The sequence below is a fragment of the Vulpes vulpes genome, chromosome 12 (assembly GCF_048418805.1).
Source record: "Vulpes vulpes isolate BD-2025 chromosome 12, VulVul3, whole genome shotgun sequence".
Lineage (NCBI taxonomy): Eukaryota > Metazoa > Chordata > Mammalia > Carnivora > Canidae > Vulpes > Vulpes vulpes.
The window spans coordinates 117286037-117304255 of record NC_132791.1 but is presented as its reverse complement, the minus strand read 5'-3'; the positions used below and the strand labels follow the sequence as shown (position 1 = coordinate 117304255).

Here is an 18219-nt window from a genome sequence, read left to right as displayed (position 1 = left end):
CAAGCCACTCCAACCCGGACTGCTGTTTCAGCTCAAGAAACATTCACTGTCTGGCACTGTGACAGGTGGTGGATGCACAAGGACAGGTGTGACATGGCATCCTCTGGGCACCGATGGGATGAGCCCAGGGAACAAGGGGCAGGGGAGAGAAGTAGCCGTCCCCACTTTTGCTGCTACTGTGCAGTGGCCTGGCTGTCCACCAGACCTTAGCACCTGGATGTCCCACTATCACCACAACCCAATGCTGCTTCAGTCTCCCCAAGCTGTCCCTTCTCCCAGACTTCCCTCTTCCTGTCAACAAAGCCTCTCTTCCATCTTGCTTCAGGAGCCTGGGACTCACTGGGGCCTTCCTCTGTGCCAGGGCCCCTTCGTAGGCCTGGACCCTCTGCTGTTTCTTTCTGCCTATGCCCCCCTCAGTGGGGGGGGGGGGGTCAGGCCAGCTTTCCTCTCCTGGTGCATGTTATCCCCAGGGGTACGGAGGGGGCCTCCCCTCCTTGCTGCCCTGGGGTGACACAGAGGCCCAGGTGACAGGGGCTCTCAGCCTTCTCAGGGACTTTGTCTCTCTTCCTGCTCTCAGGGGGTCCCAGAGGCCTCTTTCCTTATTCTTCCCAGCCTGCCTGTCACCCAGCTCTGGATTAGAGCCCAGGGCCCGGAGTGAGGCAGGCCCAGGAAACATTCTGTCTCCAGATGACAATTTCCTTATTTTTTTATTTTTTTGTGCCTCTCAGCCTTTCTGCCTTGGAAATTGGGGATAAAATGGTACCTGCCTTAGGTAAGGGGATGGTGCTGGGGTTAAATGAAACCAAGCATGTAGAGCATCCAGCCACAGGGACTGGTGCATGGTGGGCCCACCACAGTGCTATTTGTCTTATTATGACAATGATTACAGTCTGGTACTAGAGACCAGGATGGTGGCTTGTGACCACAGCCCTCTTTCCTCCCTCAGGGAGCCCCAGGCTGACCTCTCCACGTGCCCAGAGCCTCAGGCTCTCCCATGGGTTTAACCCACTCAGGCCTTTACCCATTATGGCCATTAGTGACCTCACAACCCAGCCAGGCCTGGCAGGCCCCACTTCTTATCCTGCCCCAGAGCAACTGGGCCACCCTGCTCCCACTCACTTCCCCAGAAAGTCTCCAGGCCTGGAAGGTCCAAAGAACATATTTGGGAGGGAGCTTTGCACATTCACACAGCCCCAGAACCAAGGGGATAGCCGTCATTGTTCACACGTTCATTGATTTCTTTAGTTCTACTCATTCATTCATTTAATCCTCCGGCATTTACAGAATGGCTACCATGTACCAGGCACTGTGCTAAGGACCCCTGCGTTTACCCATGCACCCCCCAGGTCAGCATGAAGGTCCTGGTCCAGAGGAGGATTTTGTAGGCAGTGCTCTGTAGACCTCAAATAGCATTAGCAGGTGGAAGGGAGTCAGGGCACCCAATATGGGCTCCCTCCACCCAGCCTCCTGCTGCTTTGTCTCTCCTGGCAACTGCCTCTTGCCCCCTCCTGTTGGCCTCTGGTGGCTTCCTGCTGACATCACAGGGCTTCCCACCGTCTCTGACCTGGGCCTCTTGCCCAGAGGGTGACCTGCCTCCTCTGTGTGTGGCACTGGGCCCTCATGCCTCTTGGATCCCTGCACACTGTCCTGCGGCCTGCAGAGGGAACCAGATGCAGAGGAACCCACAGCCTTCTTTGTCTGCCTTCATTCGGCCCCCCTGCTGCCTTTCTCCTAAACACCAGGTCAGGACCCTCTCTTCCTTGGCCTTCCACTCATTCAGGACTGCCTGCTGCTGTTGTCTGAGCAGCCAGCTGGGGAGAGAGCCAAAGTCCCGGGCCACCAGGTGGGCTCTGGTTCTGAGGGAGGCCTACCTTTGACAGCCACGTGGACGCTCTGGCTGATGGACAGCTGGGGCTGGATCAGGACACTGCACAGGTACTCCCCTTCATCCATGCCCTTCTGTACATCCGTCAGCTTCAAGGTCCCGTTCTCAAATACCACCTGGCGGTGGTTGTCGGGCAGCAGCAGGGCATCCTTATACCACTTGATGGAGTAGTAGGGGTAGCCAATGACCCTACAGTTGATGAGGGTGTCCCGTCCGGCGACGGCTGTGATGTTCCTCATCGCCCGGATGCTGGGGGGGCCTGGGCAGGAGTCAGGAGGGAGGAGGAGCAGAGGAGGGACAAGCGGTGCGGTGAGCCAGGGACAGCCAGGAGCTGCCCTGTGACTCTCTTCTCAGTTGCTTGGCTCTGAAACTATCAGGGGATGGAAATTCAGTGGGCAGGGGCATAGGGGTGGGGGGAGGCCTTTATTGCAAGGCTAAAGGCAAAGGCTCGAGCTGGTCTCTCCAGGACTCCCTGTTACTAGCTTCAAATAATTGCAAACAGACATGTTCTGTTCCTGCCTGGGGCAAGAATCCACCCCCCTAATGGGGTGAGTGGGGTATGTGAACCTCCTAAGAAGTGACTGGGATTTGGGAGGGCGAGTCCTCATTTACAAGGAGATTAAGATTTGGGGGTTACAACGGAAATGTGGAGATTTTGTTATTTTCATTCAACTTGCATATAATGGTCTTGTACAAAAAGGATCTCACATACATTAAATATTTAAAAGACGGTAGAGGAAGGTCTTCAGTGGATGAGCTGATGATTTTCTTCCAAACAGGTAAGTGGGTTTTGTGGGTCCCTGAGAAGGGGCCCTAAAAGGGGGATGTTGTTCATGCTGTGTGTGTGTGGGGGGGGTATCTTCAGCTGGCTTGTTAGGCAGGTGGCCATGTGGGAGTGGTACAGGGGGCTCAGAGGCCACCATGCAGGGACAGTGCTGGAATGGGAACAATTTTCTCTTTACATCTAGCGGGAAGCCCAGGCTTCAGGTTCCCTACCCAGATGATGAGGGGCCGGGCCAGGGGGTCCCAGGAGCCTGTAGCCCTGACACTTGCAATTCAGAGAATGCAGGAGGGTCACCAAATGAGAGGCCACCTTTCTCAAGTGGGGTTGGAGAACCGGCACAGATGAATTTAGCAGGAACCCCTGCTCCCTGGCAACCATCAGTGCCCCTTGCCCCCTCCTCCTCTGACCTTGGGTCAGGGGGGCACTGGGAGGGGCAGATGAGGACCAGTCTGACTCGACAGGGCTGCTAAGAGCTTCAGAGGGGGGCTCTTCTCACCACAGTGACGTGGAGAGCTGAGATGCGGGGATGATCACCTGAACTGCTTCCCCCCACCCAGCCCAAGCCTCCCAGTCTTGATGGCTTGGGGCTTGGTAGGGAGGAAATTGGGGGGAAGGTATCACTCTGGCTCCTGGCTGCTTACACCTCCTGGAGCATTTAGGGGATGGCTCAGTGGGAGGACTGGGAACACAGCTTTGATGGACAGCCCCCTCAAAGGTCAAGCCTGGCCCCACTGCCCCCATCCCCATCCTTGTCCTTACAAGGCCCCGGGGGGGCTGGGGGTTGCTAGTGGAGTGCTGAGGGTAACTGGGGCCAGAGAGATTTGATGGGGAGGAATGGGGTGAGGGGGGGCAGGTCAGACTGGGAGAGAAGAAGGGTAAGGAGGAGGGGATGAGAATGCATGGGGGGGTGAGGGGGGTGGTGAACTGTACCAGACACATGCACACACAAGAAAGGATGACGGGGTTCACCGAGGGCAGGGGAAGGGGGGGAGAAAGAGGAGAGAGACCGCTACTAAAAGCAAAATGACAGTTAATAATAAGTACTAATCACCACGAGAATAATGGGAACCACAGAGATGGCAAAGGAACTCAAAAGCCTATTCTGATATTTAAATATAGACAGGCACCTCTTACGTTTATTCGCGCCTGATATTCAGCACTGCCCACCGAGTTCCGCGCGGTGCACCGGTACACGCCGCCGTCGCGGATCTGGGGGCCCGTGACGTTCATGTGGCTGATGGTGGTGCCATCCGACATGGTGTACTGGTTGGTGCGGTGGCTCCCGTCCCGAACGATGGGCTCGTCGTCCAGGGCCCAGGTGACGGTGGGCGGCGGGGCGCCCTTGGCTGCACACATCAGCGAGAACTGCTCCCCGGGGTTGACCACCTTCTCGCTGAAGGACGAGACGATGCGGGGCGTGCCATCTGCAGGGAGCGAGGAGGCCCCGTCAGGGTCACCGAGCCACCCCCCCACCCCCGGTCCCAGCAGCTGGGGAGGAGGCCAAGCAGTGGCCGTGACAATGAGATCCAACTTTCAGGGGTGCCTGGGTGGCTCAGTGGTTGAGCAAATGCCTTCAGTTCAGGTCGTGATCCCGGGGTCCTGGGATCGAGTCCCCCATTGGGCTCCCTGCCAGGAGCCTGCTTCTCCCTCACCTATGTCTCTGTGTCTCTCATGAATAAAAAAACAAACAAAAAAAAACAACAAAAAAAAACCTTTCACGTACATCGATTCAGGCACTACCCGCAGAATCCTGTGAGGTGCCCATTACTATTGCACGGGATTTATGACTCCTGGATTCGAATCCTCCCACGGCCGCTTGTGAGCTCTGTGTCTTTGGGCAAGTCACCTAACACCTCTGAGTCTTCCCATTTCTTAACTGTGGAGGATGAAGATATTGGGGTTGGTGACTAAACTGTCTTCACACTGATGCTGTGAGGACAAAATTACTGCGTTTCAGATGCTTCACACAGCACTTTGTGTTTAATAAATGTCAGCTCTTGTCGACTTTTCCTTTCCTGCCTTTCTCCTCCCTGTGTCAGTAAAGACATGGGGCTCAATAATCCTGTGTGGGATCAGGGCTGGACTCGGGGTGGGGGGGGACCTGCAGAGTCTGGGTCCAGCTCTCATCCCCACAGGTGGGGGTGGGGGTGCGGGAGCCCTCTGAGCAAAAAGCCTCAAGTATGAGGCTTCACCGCCGCCCAGAGGCACTGGTGTGTGCGTGGCCAGAAATTAAGTCTTGGCTAACCCAATAACCCCGGACGGGACAATTAACCCTGCTGCCCCACCTTCCTCCATGGAACAGGGGGCATGCAATTATCGAGCCTGGCCATCCTACACAGGATTGTTGTAAAGGATTAAAGTACGTGGCATGCACTTTAACAAGTAAAAACTAAGACAAACATTAAAAAAAAGGAAAGAAAAAGAAAAAGTAAGGCAATGTAACATGGTTCTCCATCCACATTTCACACCAAGATGCTGATGTTATAATCCAGTCTGCCAGCCCCCAGCCCCATTTCTGGGGGGAGACCCTTACCTAAAACTAGGGGAAGGCCCGGTGCCTGGAACAGCCTGGAAGGCCTCCCAGGGTCACGACATTTGGACCCTCCTCTGCTTCCTTCCCCAAACCCTACCTTTCTGGCTGTTCCTCCCCACTCTGTGCCTATCTGCCAGCCTCATTTTCCATATCCCTGCTCTGGATTGGCTATCAACAGGCTGTCCTTTCTGAGAAAAAAATGCACTGTGTGGGGAGCCAGTCCAGCAAGAAGTCCCCGGGGATATAAGGCACCCATTTCCAACTGGCCTGTGCCTGGCTGGTGTCCCTCCTTGTTGGGAAGAGGATCTGGCTGGACAAGAGGAGGCAGGGGCTGAGGGAGGGGCAGTTCACTGGGCACCGTACTTAGGGCGAGGGGTCAGGGATGCCCAGGTCCCACCTCCCACCTCCCAAGGACCCACAGGTAGACCCACGTGGGATCCTGATAACCTGGAGGACTTGCCTGGGTTTGGTATCTTTGTTATGACAGTGAAAAATCCTTGGAAGCAATAGGATTGCAGGGTTTTTGTTTTGTTTTGCAACAAAGGAGCGAGGGGAACACTACTTGTTTTGTTGGTAAGGATAGGGCCTCTGCTAACCCTCATTGTATCTTCGTGCAAGTAAGAAAAAGATGCCTCCTCCGTGTGGTCACCACCTGGTGCCAGGTAGATTTCAAGCCGATTCCAGTTCTTACTCTCAGTCCCGCCCTGTGGGTTAGGCACTTGTTGCAGTGAACAACCTGCACAACCATACACAGATGTGCTAGGTGAGGAGCCTTGGGTGGTAGTAGCTTTAAAAGGAGAGAGGAACAAGTGGAAACCCAGGTCTGTGATAAGAAACAGAGCCTGCTGTGAAGAGCCCTTAGTCAGGGGGAAGACTGGAAAGCCCATGGGGCTGGCGGGAAGGGCAGAGAATGGGAGAGGGACAGCCAGAAAGAGAGGGTTCAGGGAAGAAGGCTCCAGGCAGGGACTCCTGAGGGGCAGTCCCAGGGTCCCTGTGAGATTGAAAGCCCCTGAGATCTTAAAGAAGACCCCTTTCATAGTGAGGTTCTCGTAATTTTGGAGGGCAGAGGCAATACAGTGTGGTGGTTTAGAGACCTGAGTTCAGATCCCGGCTCTGACCCTTGGCCAAGCTGGGTGACCTTGGGCAAGTGACTGAGCTTCAGTTATTTCCACTGCAAAATAGGGAACATTAAGAAAGAGCATCTGCCCTCTTCCTCCCCACGGAAGGATTAACTAAGGTAGGCACGAGCCTGGACCACTGCCTGCTCCTAGGACTCAGGTGAGGGAGCCTATGCAGGGCATCTCCTCGCCAGGCTCTGGGGGTCCTGAACCCACCCAGGTTCCAGCTGCCCCTGCTCACCCTCCAGCACGATGATGGCGAAGTCCTGTGCGGTCTGGGCCTTGCGGGTGGCGAAGCACTGGTAGGCACCAGAGTGGCTCTTCTGGGCCGAGGTGATGAGCAGGGTCTCGTTGCTGAGCCCGCGGATGGAGACGGCCTCGTCGGGCAGCACCAGCTCCGTGTTGCGGTACCAGCGGATGGTGAACTCCGGGGAGCCCAGCAGGGCACAGGAGAGGATGACCGTGCTGCCGATGCCGGTCTTCAGCTTCTTTGGTGTCAGGGTCACGTGAAGGGGGTCTGGGCCGGGGCAGTGGGGGAGGAGCGAGGGGACAGGCAGTGGGGAGGAAAAGGATAAAAAAAAAGGGCTTTTACCATGGAGCAGTGTGGCTGGGGGTGGGGGGTGGGGCTCGGGGTGGCCTGGTTCTGTCTCCAGACCCCTGTGGATTGCCTCTCTAGACCACAGTTTACTCATCCGTGAAATGGCAGGGTCCGGCCAGGTGATGGCTCTGCACCTCTTGTTATGACAACCTCTGCTTTCTTAATGTGCGGCCCTTGCCCTGTGGGGCTGGGGGGCTCCCTTCAGCTCAGGAGAGCAGGAGCTTGACTGGCTCATCACCCACTGTCCCCCACCCAGAAACCAGGGAGGCACCCTTGGCTCCGCCACCCCCCACCCGTCTCTCATACCCACACAGATAACTAATTGCTATCTTCTGCCGTTCTGACCGCTTTTAAATGCTCCAGGTGACTCTGCTCTTCATCCCCACCTCCCCTGCCCTGCCGCGGGTCCTCAGCTCCCAGCCTAGACCCAGGCAGTACCATCGTCCGTCCTCCCTGCATCCCTCCTTCTGTTCTCCATGCTGTGGCTGGTCACTCTCCTGCTCAGAACTTTTACAGCACCCCAAAACTTGGTGTGGCATTCAAGGCCATCAAGGACCCTGGGGACCTTCCCCTGCTTCTCAGCTATATAGTCTTCAGGCAGCAGCACCCTGTCTGTGCTGGATGAACACCCTGGGTGACTTCTTGCCCCAGAGCTTCCGCCTAGAGTGCTCTTTTCCCGCTTTGCCTGACGCCTTCTCATCCTTCACACTGAGCTCAGGACATCTCTTCCAGGAAGACTTCCTGGACACCACTACCCTTCCAGGCTGGGTCAGGACCCCTCTTCTGGGCCCCCCTGTGTACAGTGGTCACCACACGAAGCCCATGGTCTTTTAATCACTTCTGTGTGTCTGTCTCTCCCCCTGCATTGTGAGCACTTGAGGACAGGGCAGTGTCTCTCACCTTACATGTCTACTGCCGCCCGAGACATGTTTATCACTGTCGGGCGGGCTGGCCACCAGCCCCAGGCTGACCTCCTTCCCCAGATCTCCAAGGGCTTGGGGTTCTCTACAGGAGGCTGAGGCCTGCAGGGGCCTAGGACCTCAGCGAGGTGGCCTGCAGCCTGGCTGGGTGGGACACAGTCAAAGCACACAGGAGTCCTTCTGCTCATGCCGGGCTCTCCCGCTCTCTCCTAGAGACCCTGCCCCGGAAATGTCAGTGCACAACGAGGCAGGTGGCATCATGCTTGTCCTGGTCACCAGCCGGGGCTCCCAGGGCTCTACCAGCTAGCTGCTCTCATCTTGCTGCCCCATATGACTTGGCGACAATATGGGCAGGAGGCTTGTTGGCAGAACGGGGGTGTGTGTGAAAAGCATGCTTTCCTCCATGCACCTGGTGGAGAGGGGCTATCAGAGAGAACAGAAGGCAGAGAAAAGCTATGTGGCTTCCCCTTGAACCTGGCCGTCCAGCCGAACCCAGTGTGGGGAGGAAGGTGCGGGGCTGAGTGTCAGAGGGGATCCGCTGTAGGTATGCCGGTGGGGCGGTGCACACAGCTGTAGGCAGTTACTTGTGGATCTGTGTGTGTGAGCCTGGATGTGAGCACGTTAAGGTGGAGGAATGTGTGTATCGGTAAGTGTGTATGAGCACCGTACGTGTGGGCCTGTGGTATGGAGAAGTGGGCATGTGACCTTTCAACACATCAACCTGCGTGTGTGTGTGTCGGTATCTGCTTGCGTGTAGGTACTGAGGCAGGAGCTATGAACACCAAATTACCCAGGGTCAGGTTTGGTAATTTTCCAAGGATTCGGGGGTGTGCTGCCCTCCTGACCTCAGTCCTGAGACAGTGCATGTGTGTGCGTGTATGTACGTATGCCAGGGTGAGATGAGAGAGTGTGTGTGTACTGTGTGTGAGCAGGAGGAGGGCAGGTAAGGGGGGAAGGCATATCGCACGGTCCTTAGGGCAAGGAGGGGGACGTCAGCCCTGGTCCAACCTGCCTGCCTGCTGGCTGGGGCTCGGTACTCTGTGAGGATCCCCCTGTCCCCTGGGCTCTCAGCATTTTAACCTAAACATCTGTATCATGTGGTATCACTCCCAGAGTGTTTCTTGGGGCTCTTTCTGCTCTTCCAGCTTCACGTGTGCTCACAGGGGGAGGACTTCTTCCCAGCACTGCAGATAAATGCACCCCAACTGTCAAGAGGCCCTTGACTACGGGGAGACTACGCTTACACATGGGCTGAGGGCAACAAGACACCAGGCCCCAGGAGGCCAGCCAAGCAGGGAGAACATGTGAAGGTCTGCAGACCTGTAGCTCTATGCTCTTGAGACAGGTAGTGAGGGGGGAGGATGGCTTCTCTGCAGCATGGGGGTTGGATCACAGCTGGACAGCCTCCTCCCCCTGCCTGGGTTCAGTGACCCTCATGATGCCTTTCAGTACAACAGTCAATGGGGCCTCAGGCTATGTAGCTCCTCCAGGGGGTGGGATTCCCCAGGGGTCTCCAAATCCCAGCCTCACTGCTGTCAATGCAGGGAACTCAGAGAACCAGACTCTGGATGCCACAGCTAGAAGGGAGGGGGAGATGGGGAGCCTGAGGCTGCATCACCTGAGGGAGAGGCATGGTGGGGGTCCTTCCCTGGCCCCAGCCCCTCAGCCCACCTGTGAAAGCCACATACAGGCTCCCTGGACCCCTGGAGCCCCTGGGGCACTGGGAGGGGGAGGGAACAAGCAGGACCAGTGTTGGTACCCAGCCAGTAGATCCCGGAAAGGCCGCCTTGGTCATTGATGCCTGCATCTGATCCGATTGACCAGTGCCCCTATCAATTACTGTGCAATATTCTGAATATCGCTTCTGATGGGATACAATAGGTCCTCTCTACTGGATTAACATCAGCACTACTTCCTTTAGTGCAGACACTCTTCCCCATCACCAAGCCACGAAGCCCTGTGAGCTCGTCACTGTCACTGTCACCCCCATGACCCCTCCTGACCCTTCTGACCTCAGGAGGTAGGAAGGCCTGGGATCATCATCCCACTTTACAGAAGAGGACACTGAGGTGGTGATCATGGTCATGTGATTTGCCCAAAGTGGGTTACCCTCTGACAATGCCAGAACCAGAAAGCAGATCTTCTGATTTCAAACCCAGAGCATTTCCTCTGATGTTTGACCACCTTTCCCAACCAGGGGACTGTCCTCCCTGCCCCACCCCCGGGCTGGCCAGAAGCAGGTGCTCTCAAAGCTTGCTAGGGCCGGCCGAGGGGCTCCCCGCTCACCGATGACCGTGAGGGTGCCAGTGGCCTCTGCGGAGCCAAAGGTGTTGATGACCTCACAAATATAGGTGCCGCTGTCCTCCGTCCGCAGGTCACTGACTGTCAGCCCCGTAATGCGCTTGGTCCAGCGGCTGTCGGCTGGGAGGGGCCGGCCGTCCTTGAGCCAGCGGATGGCAGGGATGGGGTAGCCAGAGGCGGTGCAGGGCAGCTCCACGGTGTGGCCGGCCCACACCTCCTGGGAGTGGAAGCCGTCCAGGATGGTGGGGATCGACTCGGCAGGGTCTGGAAGGCAGAGAACATCAGTGGCCCTGGCCAGCCTGAGCAGGAGGAAGTGAAGGGGTGGGGGCACGCACCAGAGCAGGCACTTGCTATCCCCGGGGGCCCAGCATGAAGGACACCCCGTGTGAGATGGCTCGTGGGGGCCCCTGGGCCCCAGACTCTGGCTCCCCCTCTCCCACTCAGGCCAGACAGAGGCCCCGAGAGCCATGACTGAGAAGCGGGGGCTTGGGGGAGGTGGGAGGAGGGTAGGGAGGGCAGACAGGTAGATGGAGCAAGGGAAGGGGTGAGAGGTGCAGAGAGGGAGAGAGTGTGAGAGTGTTCCTCCCTGTCCCGTCTCCACCCACCTGCGATCCTGCCAAACTCTGAGGGCTGTGAATTTCCATCTGCGCCCAGTGGGACTCAGAAGTTAAGCCTTCTGCAAACCACATCTACCATCCCGAACAACTCTCTATTTTACATTCCCAATCCAAGAGGAAGCAGTGACTGCAGGTCCCGGGGCCCTGACCTGTAGGAGACCCAGGCTCCCGGCTGGTGGGATTCCGTGTGTGATGTCTGATGCTTCTGAGTGGAGCTCTGGTTGCTCTCGGCCTAGTTCTTCTTATCCTCAAATGCCTCCCTGACTTTTCTGCCTTGGGGACCTCCTGCTGCTGTAAAACCTGCCCAGGCTCTCCTCTGCCGACATAGAACCCACACGTCTTCTCCCCGGTTAGGCCTGCTATGATGTAGGGTCTGGTCCTGGCCAGGTCCCTGGCCAGGTCCCCGGCCTGGCCTACTCGGTGGGCTCCCCCTTCAGCTCCCCACCCAGGCAGTGGTTCCCCACTTGTGGTGGGCTGTGTCCCTGCACTGCCCTCCCCTGGCTGCCCAGCAGCCCGTTCCACTTGGCCAACACCTCTTCGTCTTTCACAAACCAGCTTAAATTATATCACCCCTCTTGGATGTGTCCCCCGGGGCCACTCACATTAGATACCCATCGAGCTTTCTTTTTCTTTCATTTTAGTTTCAAGCAACCTTTCCTTTATTTATTTATTTATTTGTTTGTTTGTTTGTTTTTATTTATTTATGCAACCTTTCCTTTTTAATGAAAAACTTAAAAAGTGGAATATATGCACCTGGCAAAACTTCAGAAAGTCTAGAAGGGTGTCTGTGTGAAAGGGGAGTCTCCCTCAGCGCTGCCCTCGGCCACCTCATTTCTCTCCCCAGAGGCCACCACTGTCGTGAGCTACCCAGGGGCCCCTCAGCTGTGGTTAGCACCAGGTCACGTATCTGTCTTCTCCAGGAGGCTGCGAGCATCTTGAGACAGCGTTGCTCCATTGCTGGATCTCCTGTGCCTGCATGGAGCAAGGCCATGGCTGCTGACCCACCATGTCTGGGGGAGGCTGAAGGGGGTGCTCAGGCACAGGCAGTGGTCTGATTTTCCACATTGCAGAATTTTATAGGCTCATGGACTCGTAGAGCTGGCTTAGGGGCTTTGGAGGCCACAGACAGAGGAGGACCCCCTGAGACCAGAGAGGTGCAGTGACCTGCCCAAGGTGGCACTGCAGAGTCAAGATCACAAACGAGGTCTCACTCACCCTTGTTCAGTAAAACGGGGCCCAAGATGGAATAATCTAATACTGAGATCTGCTCAAGAGAGAATGATGGGAGGGCACCTGGGTGGCTCAGCGGTTGAGCATCTGCCTTCGGCTCAGGTCATCATCCCAGGGTCCTGGGATCGAGTTCCGCATCAGGCTCCCCACAGGGGGCCTGCTTCTCCCTCTGCCTGTGTCTCTGCCTCTCTCTCTGTGTGTCTCAAGAATAAATAAATAAAATCTTTGAAAAAAAAAAAAAGAGAGGGAATGGTGGGAGTGGCAGACGTGCCCCTCTGGACCCTCCTTGACTAAGGGCAAATTTCCTCCATCCTTGGCCCATCTCCGTTGGAGAAGGGTTGGGCGAGGACTTCTCCTGGGGCCAGAGACTTTCTAGAAGACTCGCTACCCCCTCCCCACCTTCCATTACTCTTCGGAAGGAGGTTGGGCTGAGAATCAGAAGAGCCAGGGGCTGGTCCGCCTGGGGTCACAGTTAAGTCGTGTGACCTTGGGTGAGTCTCGAAAGGTCTCAGAGCCTGAGACTCACCCGCTGGGGGAGGTGGCAGCGCTGCCTCCGCCTCTCCTAAGGTTGTCGTAGGCAATAGTGGCAGATCGCATGTCCAAGAGCTTGGCTGAGCGACACCACGATGCAGATGTGCCGGGCAATTACGGCTTGGCACCCGCCCTTCCTCCCCACCAGCTTCTGCGGCCTCTTCCCCACGCAACCCTGTGGGGACGGTCGGGATAAACAAACCCGGTGCCAGGGAAGAATTACTCAATGTGACACTTAATTGATGCAAAATACACAAATTCCGTGGCACACCGCAGAATTTACAAGCGGACGGGCCGACGGGGCGGTGGAGGAAGGGGCGGGGGGAGGGAATTAATCACCGAGTCTCAGGCGTGAAATTAAATTCTGAGGGAAAGAAGCCTCTTTCATTACTCCGGAGCAGGAGTAAAATGCTGCGGCGTGTACCGGCGACAGCCCGGGGGGACCGGGCGCTGCCGGGCCGGCGCGGGGCTAGGGGAGCCAGACAGCTGCGCCCCGAGAAATCTCCGGGGCCATCCAGGGCGCCCCAGGGAGGCTGCTGGGACCTCCCTCGGCCCGATGAGCAGTGCTGCCCTGCAAAGGCACCCCCAAATACGGCTTCCGCACGTGGCTTGGCCCCCCCATGAGCTGGGGAAGCCTGGACTGGTCTGCGAGCCTCTTTGGTCACTGGTTTCCTCTTTATAAATGCAGCTGATAATGCCTATTCCACGGAGTTCATGCTCATGGAAGCTCCTGGAAAACTCTGCAAAGCACGGAGTGGTTGTTTGGAGGTCGTATTTTAGGGGGCTCGGGCCATTCTTGCAGCTGCCTCCTTCACCTTGGCCCACACAGCACATGCTCTCCGGAAGGGAGTAGGAACAATAAAGCAGCGACAACAGATCGACGACAAGACAGCCGCCACCACAGCGCAGCTGCCACTCTGCTGAGCGCTTCCAATGTGGGCAGACGCGGCGCTAAGCCTTTTCCATCGGGTACCTACTTCTTGCAACCCCAGGGCAGGGGGTCGGGGCGGGGGCGCTGTTTCGTCACTCCCATCCTACAGATGAGGAAGCTGAGGTTTGAGCCACTGCTTATCCTCTGCCACCTTGCGCAGCTAGTGAGTGGAGGCTGAGCCTGAACCTTTGGCTGGGTTCAGAGTCCTTTACCCAACACACCTGGCTGCGCCCACCTTCTTTCCCACCCTCTAGCTTTACCAAACCCTCTGTGAGGCCACTCTGAAGAAATCACAGGTGTGGTTGCTGCCCTCACCAGATGACCACCTGGGACACTCTGCCACGTGGATCCTTGCGCTCCTTCCTCTTGCCTTTGGTCCTGGGAGACAGGGTCAGCCATCCTTTGGGGTGTATGGACACCTCAGCCAGCAGGTGCTGAGGCAGGGACCCCCCCAGCCACATCTTTCCATCTGCTGGTCCAGGGCTTCTGGTCACCCTTCCCGGCCACCAGCCCGGGAGCCCTCGGGGGGTGCTGGCCACTGGAGAGAGAACCTTCTCGGCAGAAACCATGGCCAGCAGATCTCTTGTTCAGAACTGACTGGCCACCCCCCAACCCGCCCCTGCCTCAAGGTGGTATGTGGGGCTGGAGGCTGATGTCTGAGCTCCCCGACACGCCCCCCTCGCGCCCCCTCTGCACTGCCTTCCTCCAGTATCACTTGCATTTTTGCCGAGACAAGCAGCTTGCAGATGGCCTTGTCACATCACATCACATCAGGGCCGTGTCACCGGTGGGGCCCCTTCCCCTCAGTTCCCTCTCTTCCCGTTCCAGATCCCTCCTGCTCCTTTCAGCTCTGTTCACTCCTGTCTTCCCCTCTGCCTTTGTCTCTGTGCAGGTTTCCTTCCATTCTGTTTTTTCCCTGTCCTATGTCTCTCCATGCCTGTGCCTCTCCCCTTTTGTCCGTCTGGGAGCTTCCCTAGCTTTGCTTCTGTCTCTCTGTTTGGGCTTTATCTCTGGTGGCACCTCTCATTCTCCTCCTACCCGCACCCCCCTCCTCCTCACAGCTGGTGGGGAATGGAGACCAGAAGGACAATGGTTGGCATACCCTCCAGTTTACAGGGTGTCTTTTTTGAGAGGCACCTGCCTATTCCCCTCCCAGCCCCCGACCCCACACACTCCAAGAGTGGAGGTGAGATTGGCAGGATGAAGGGGCTAAATATTTGTGCAGGAGAGAGAAGCAGGCCTGCAGGAGGGGGGATTTCTGCACCAGTCCCACGTTTTATGAGAAGCATGCAGATGAGATGCAAAACAGCATGCAAACAAGTCCCTATAATTTGGAAGGGAACCACTCCAACACATTCGGGAATTGGGCTGCCGATTCCTAAGTCTAGCCACGAAGATAGAGGCTCTTCAGTGCAGCCCCATCGCCTCCCCATATGACAGCACCGTCTCCCTTGGCGTTGGTTAGTTCCACAAATATTTACTTAGCACCTACTATGTGCCAGGCAGAGGGCCAGGTGCTGGAGACACAAAGGAGAATCAGACAGCCCTATCCTTGCCCTCCTGGCTCCTGCTCTTCAAATGTGCTGGGCAAATGAGAGAGGGTCTGGGATAGGGTTAATCTGATGGGGGTGGTCCTCATCAAACCCCAGAAGGTCAGAGTTAGAATCAGCGTGGTTATCTAGTCGAGCTACTTATTCCAGAGGCTCCAAGAGGTTGCACAGCAGGGTGAGTTTGGTCTCCAAAACCACCATGCTATCAGTTCCTCCACCTTCCAAAAGCCACGCCAATCCCACCTCCTCAACAGCGGAGATTTTCAAGTTATAGGTCACAAACTGTTAGGAACTTGTAAAACCCATTTGGTGAGTTGCGACCAGCATTTAGATAAATCAGAATTGGATAGGATAGAGTAGGAAATAGCAGAATGCATGTAAATGCATGTGGTAGGAACGACCAGTGTGTGCATGCACAGGTTACGATAAAAATGTCTATCTGTGGACTGCTGTCAAGAGTTTGAAAAAGCACTGTTTCCAGAGAGGCAGTGTTCCTTGAGGAGTACTATGTGCCCTCCTTTACTCCGTGACTGGGGCATGTACGGGGTGTTCAAATGACCCCTTCCACGGGCTGGGCGGGGGTGGTGGTTGGCACGCTGTTTGCAGAAGCTAAGTCCTGGCTTTGCCTCCTACTGGTCAAACAGTTGGGGGGAGTGGCTGTGATAATCCCTCCAGAATATAAGACTCTTTCATTTAGTTTACAAATACTGTTGTTTACAGATTCTATCCTGCTTACTCTCAAGCTACAACAGAAGAAACACACGCACTCAAATAGGTCAAACAAAATCTTAAAAGATGCTTAGAGACCTGAAGGAACAAACCCCTCCCGCTTCTAATCTAATCTAACCTCATCGTTACTACGTTTGAACACCAGGTTTTATTTATGAGCTTCCTGGCAGCAAGGGCAAGAAAGGGAAAGAGAGGGTGGATCGAACTCTCATTATTTGAAAAATGGTAACACGCCAGTTCTTCAGGAGAGTCAGCTTCCTTAGGTACAGACTCTGAGGTCCTTATGTGAAGGGCGCTCCAAACCAAACTGGATGAGCTCTGCCCCCGGGGCCCTATATTTCTGTTCTATACTCTCCTTCTTGGAGTCCCCTGATCCATGCCCATCCCAGGGGTGGGCAGGTGCCCTCCGCAGCCCTCTGGCCTACCTGTCACGGAGAGGCGAGCCCCATTGCTTTGCCGGGTCTCCCCGCTGTACTTGTGCTTGGTGATGCAGCGGTAGGTGGAGAGGGCGTCCTCCTTCTGCACGTCAGAGATGTACAGCCCGCCGTGGTGAGTAATAAAAAACCTGTTTTCTGGAGACATAATCAAGACATCCTCCATTACTCCCCTGGCTGGGCACACCACCAGGAGCAACTGAGGCCGGCAGCCAGCCTTTCTCCCAGAATTGTTATTTCATTAAGTGTAGAAGCTTTGGAGTTTTACAGAAGGATGGGTGGGCCTTAGAGTCAGACTCCAGGTCGGGGTTCCAAACTGACTTGTCCCCTTCTTTGCTGTGTGACCTTGGGAAAGTTAACTTCTCTGAGCCTTATCCATACAATGGGGTGCAAGTAATACTTCACAGGGTAGATGTAAGGATTGAAAATAATAATATGGTGTCTGGCACACAGCAAGTGCTCACTTAGTATCAGTCCTCATCTTTCCTATCTCTGGGTGAGAGCTTGCAAAGTTCTTTCACATTCCTTGCTCATTTGTTCTTACAGCCATTTGAAATGTCCTCTCCATCGTCAGGTCACACGGCCAGTAAGCAGACAACTCAGGCCTTCTGGCTCCCAGTGCTCCCTGTATACAGAGCCACACACAAGCTTAAATCTTTTTCTCTCAATTTCTATCATATATTCACTCAACGAACAGTTACCGAGGCTAAGCTATAGTAGTAGTGGGGCCTTGGAGAGGCAGATATGCCATACCAATTTGACACACGGTTCCCGAATGCTTGTTCTGTGCAAGGCAAAGGTGCAGACACCGTGCTTTGCTTTTCTTGGTCCCTCCATGGTCTTACTGTCACAACCTGGCAGGGAAGCTGGAAGGACAGGCAGCAGGAATCAGCCCATTTTGCTGATTATGACCTGTGACACCACTTAGGGGTAGAGTGGATTTCCTTGTCCAAGGTCCTGAGGCAAACTGTGAATTTGAGTCTAATCAGGACCGATTTTAAAAGGGGAGAATAAAGGGCACCTGGGTGGCTCAGTGGTTGAGCATCTGCCTTCGGCTCAGGTCGTGATCCTGGGGTTCTGGGATCGAGTCCCGCATCGGGCTCCCCACAGGGAGCCTGCATCCCGCTCTGCCTATGTCTCTACTACCTCCATCTCTCTACATCTCTCAGCAATAAATAAATAAAATCTTAAAAAAAATAAAAGGGGAGAATATGGACTTGCTGGCTGGGGCAGGGCTTGCGTTCGGCTTCAGACTCCCTCAGTGCATGGCGGTGCCCTCCTACCCAAGACCCAGCCAGACTGAGATTGAGATGCTAACTCTTTATCCCTCTGGGTCTCTGGGGGCCAGGCTGCTTACCCTGGCAGGCACAGAAGGCCCCAGGCTGCCATTTCCACCAGAAGTGGGCACTGGAATCAAGATGATGACAGTGACTTAAAAAAAGGAGCTGTAGGGGAGAGGGTGATGCTGACTCCACCGGAGGGACCTGCTGATATCTGAATGCCGGGCTTTCATAAAGAAACATTTTGGGTGGTCCCATGCCCTTCAAATCCTACTATTTAGAGGTCTGCTTCCTCCTACCTGGGGGCTGAGTGACACCCCCTTCAACCAATAACAAGAGCTCTAACACTGGCTCACTCTACTAGAAACATCCTGTCGTGTCCCACCACCCCCAAGCACAAACCTCAGCACCAGGGGACTGGGATCTCACCAAAGGACAAGGAATGCTGTAGAATTACAGGGCTGAAAAGTTGAATGTGCCCGACCACATCTTTGACAAAGGTTCTCCAGCTTTCTTTTGAATACCTCTGCATTTGGGGAACTCGCTACCTCATTCAGTGGCCCATTCCAAAGCGGATAGCTCTTTTAGAGAGATCTTCCTTGGTCACAACTGGTCTATGGAACTAGTCTGAATCTACATCACTGACACACTCCGTCACACACTGGAAGGGAGCTGTCATGCCTTTAGATTTTTCTTCAGACTAAGCAGTCTAGAATTTTATTCCTTAATAGTTATTTAATATGGTCTCAAAAGACTTCTTCAAGCTGAGTGGTCTCTG

At 55.4% G+C, this 18219-nt stretch overlaps 1 protein-coding gene across 2 annotated transcripts in view; it reads right to left on the bottom strand.

The window, feature by feature from the left end:
- DSCAML1 (DS cell adhesion molecule like 1) overlaps positions 1 to 18219 on the bottom strand; it is a 344804-nt gene that overhangs the window by 84407 nt on the left and 242178 nt on the right. For both annotated transcript variants that reach the window (XM_025999151.2, XM_072729682.1), the window contains exons 4-8: positions 16153 to 16299; positions 10125 to 10403; positions 6562 to 6837; positions 3797 to 4093; positions 1872 to 2144 (exon numbers count right to left, since the gene is read on the bottom strand). In XM_025999151.2, the coding sequence (XP_025854936.1) occupies positions 1872 to 2144; positions 3797 to 4093; positions 6562 to 6837; positions 10125 to 10403; positions 16153 to 16299 (1272 nt within the window). The remainder of the gene's footprint in view (positions 1 to 1871; positions 2145 to 3796; positions 4094 to 6561; positions 6838 to 10124; positions 10404 to 16152; positions 16300 to 18219) is intronic.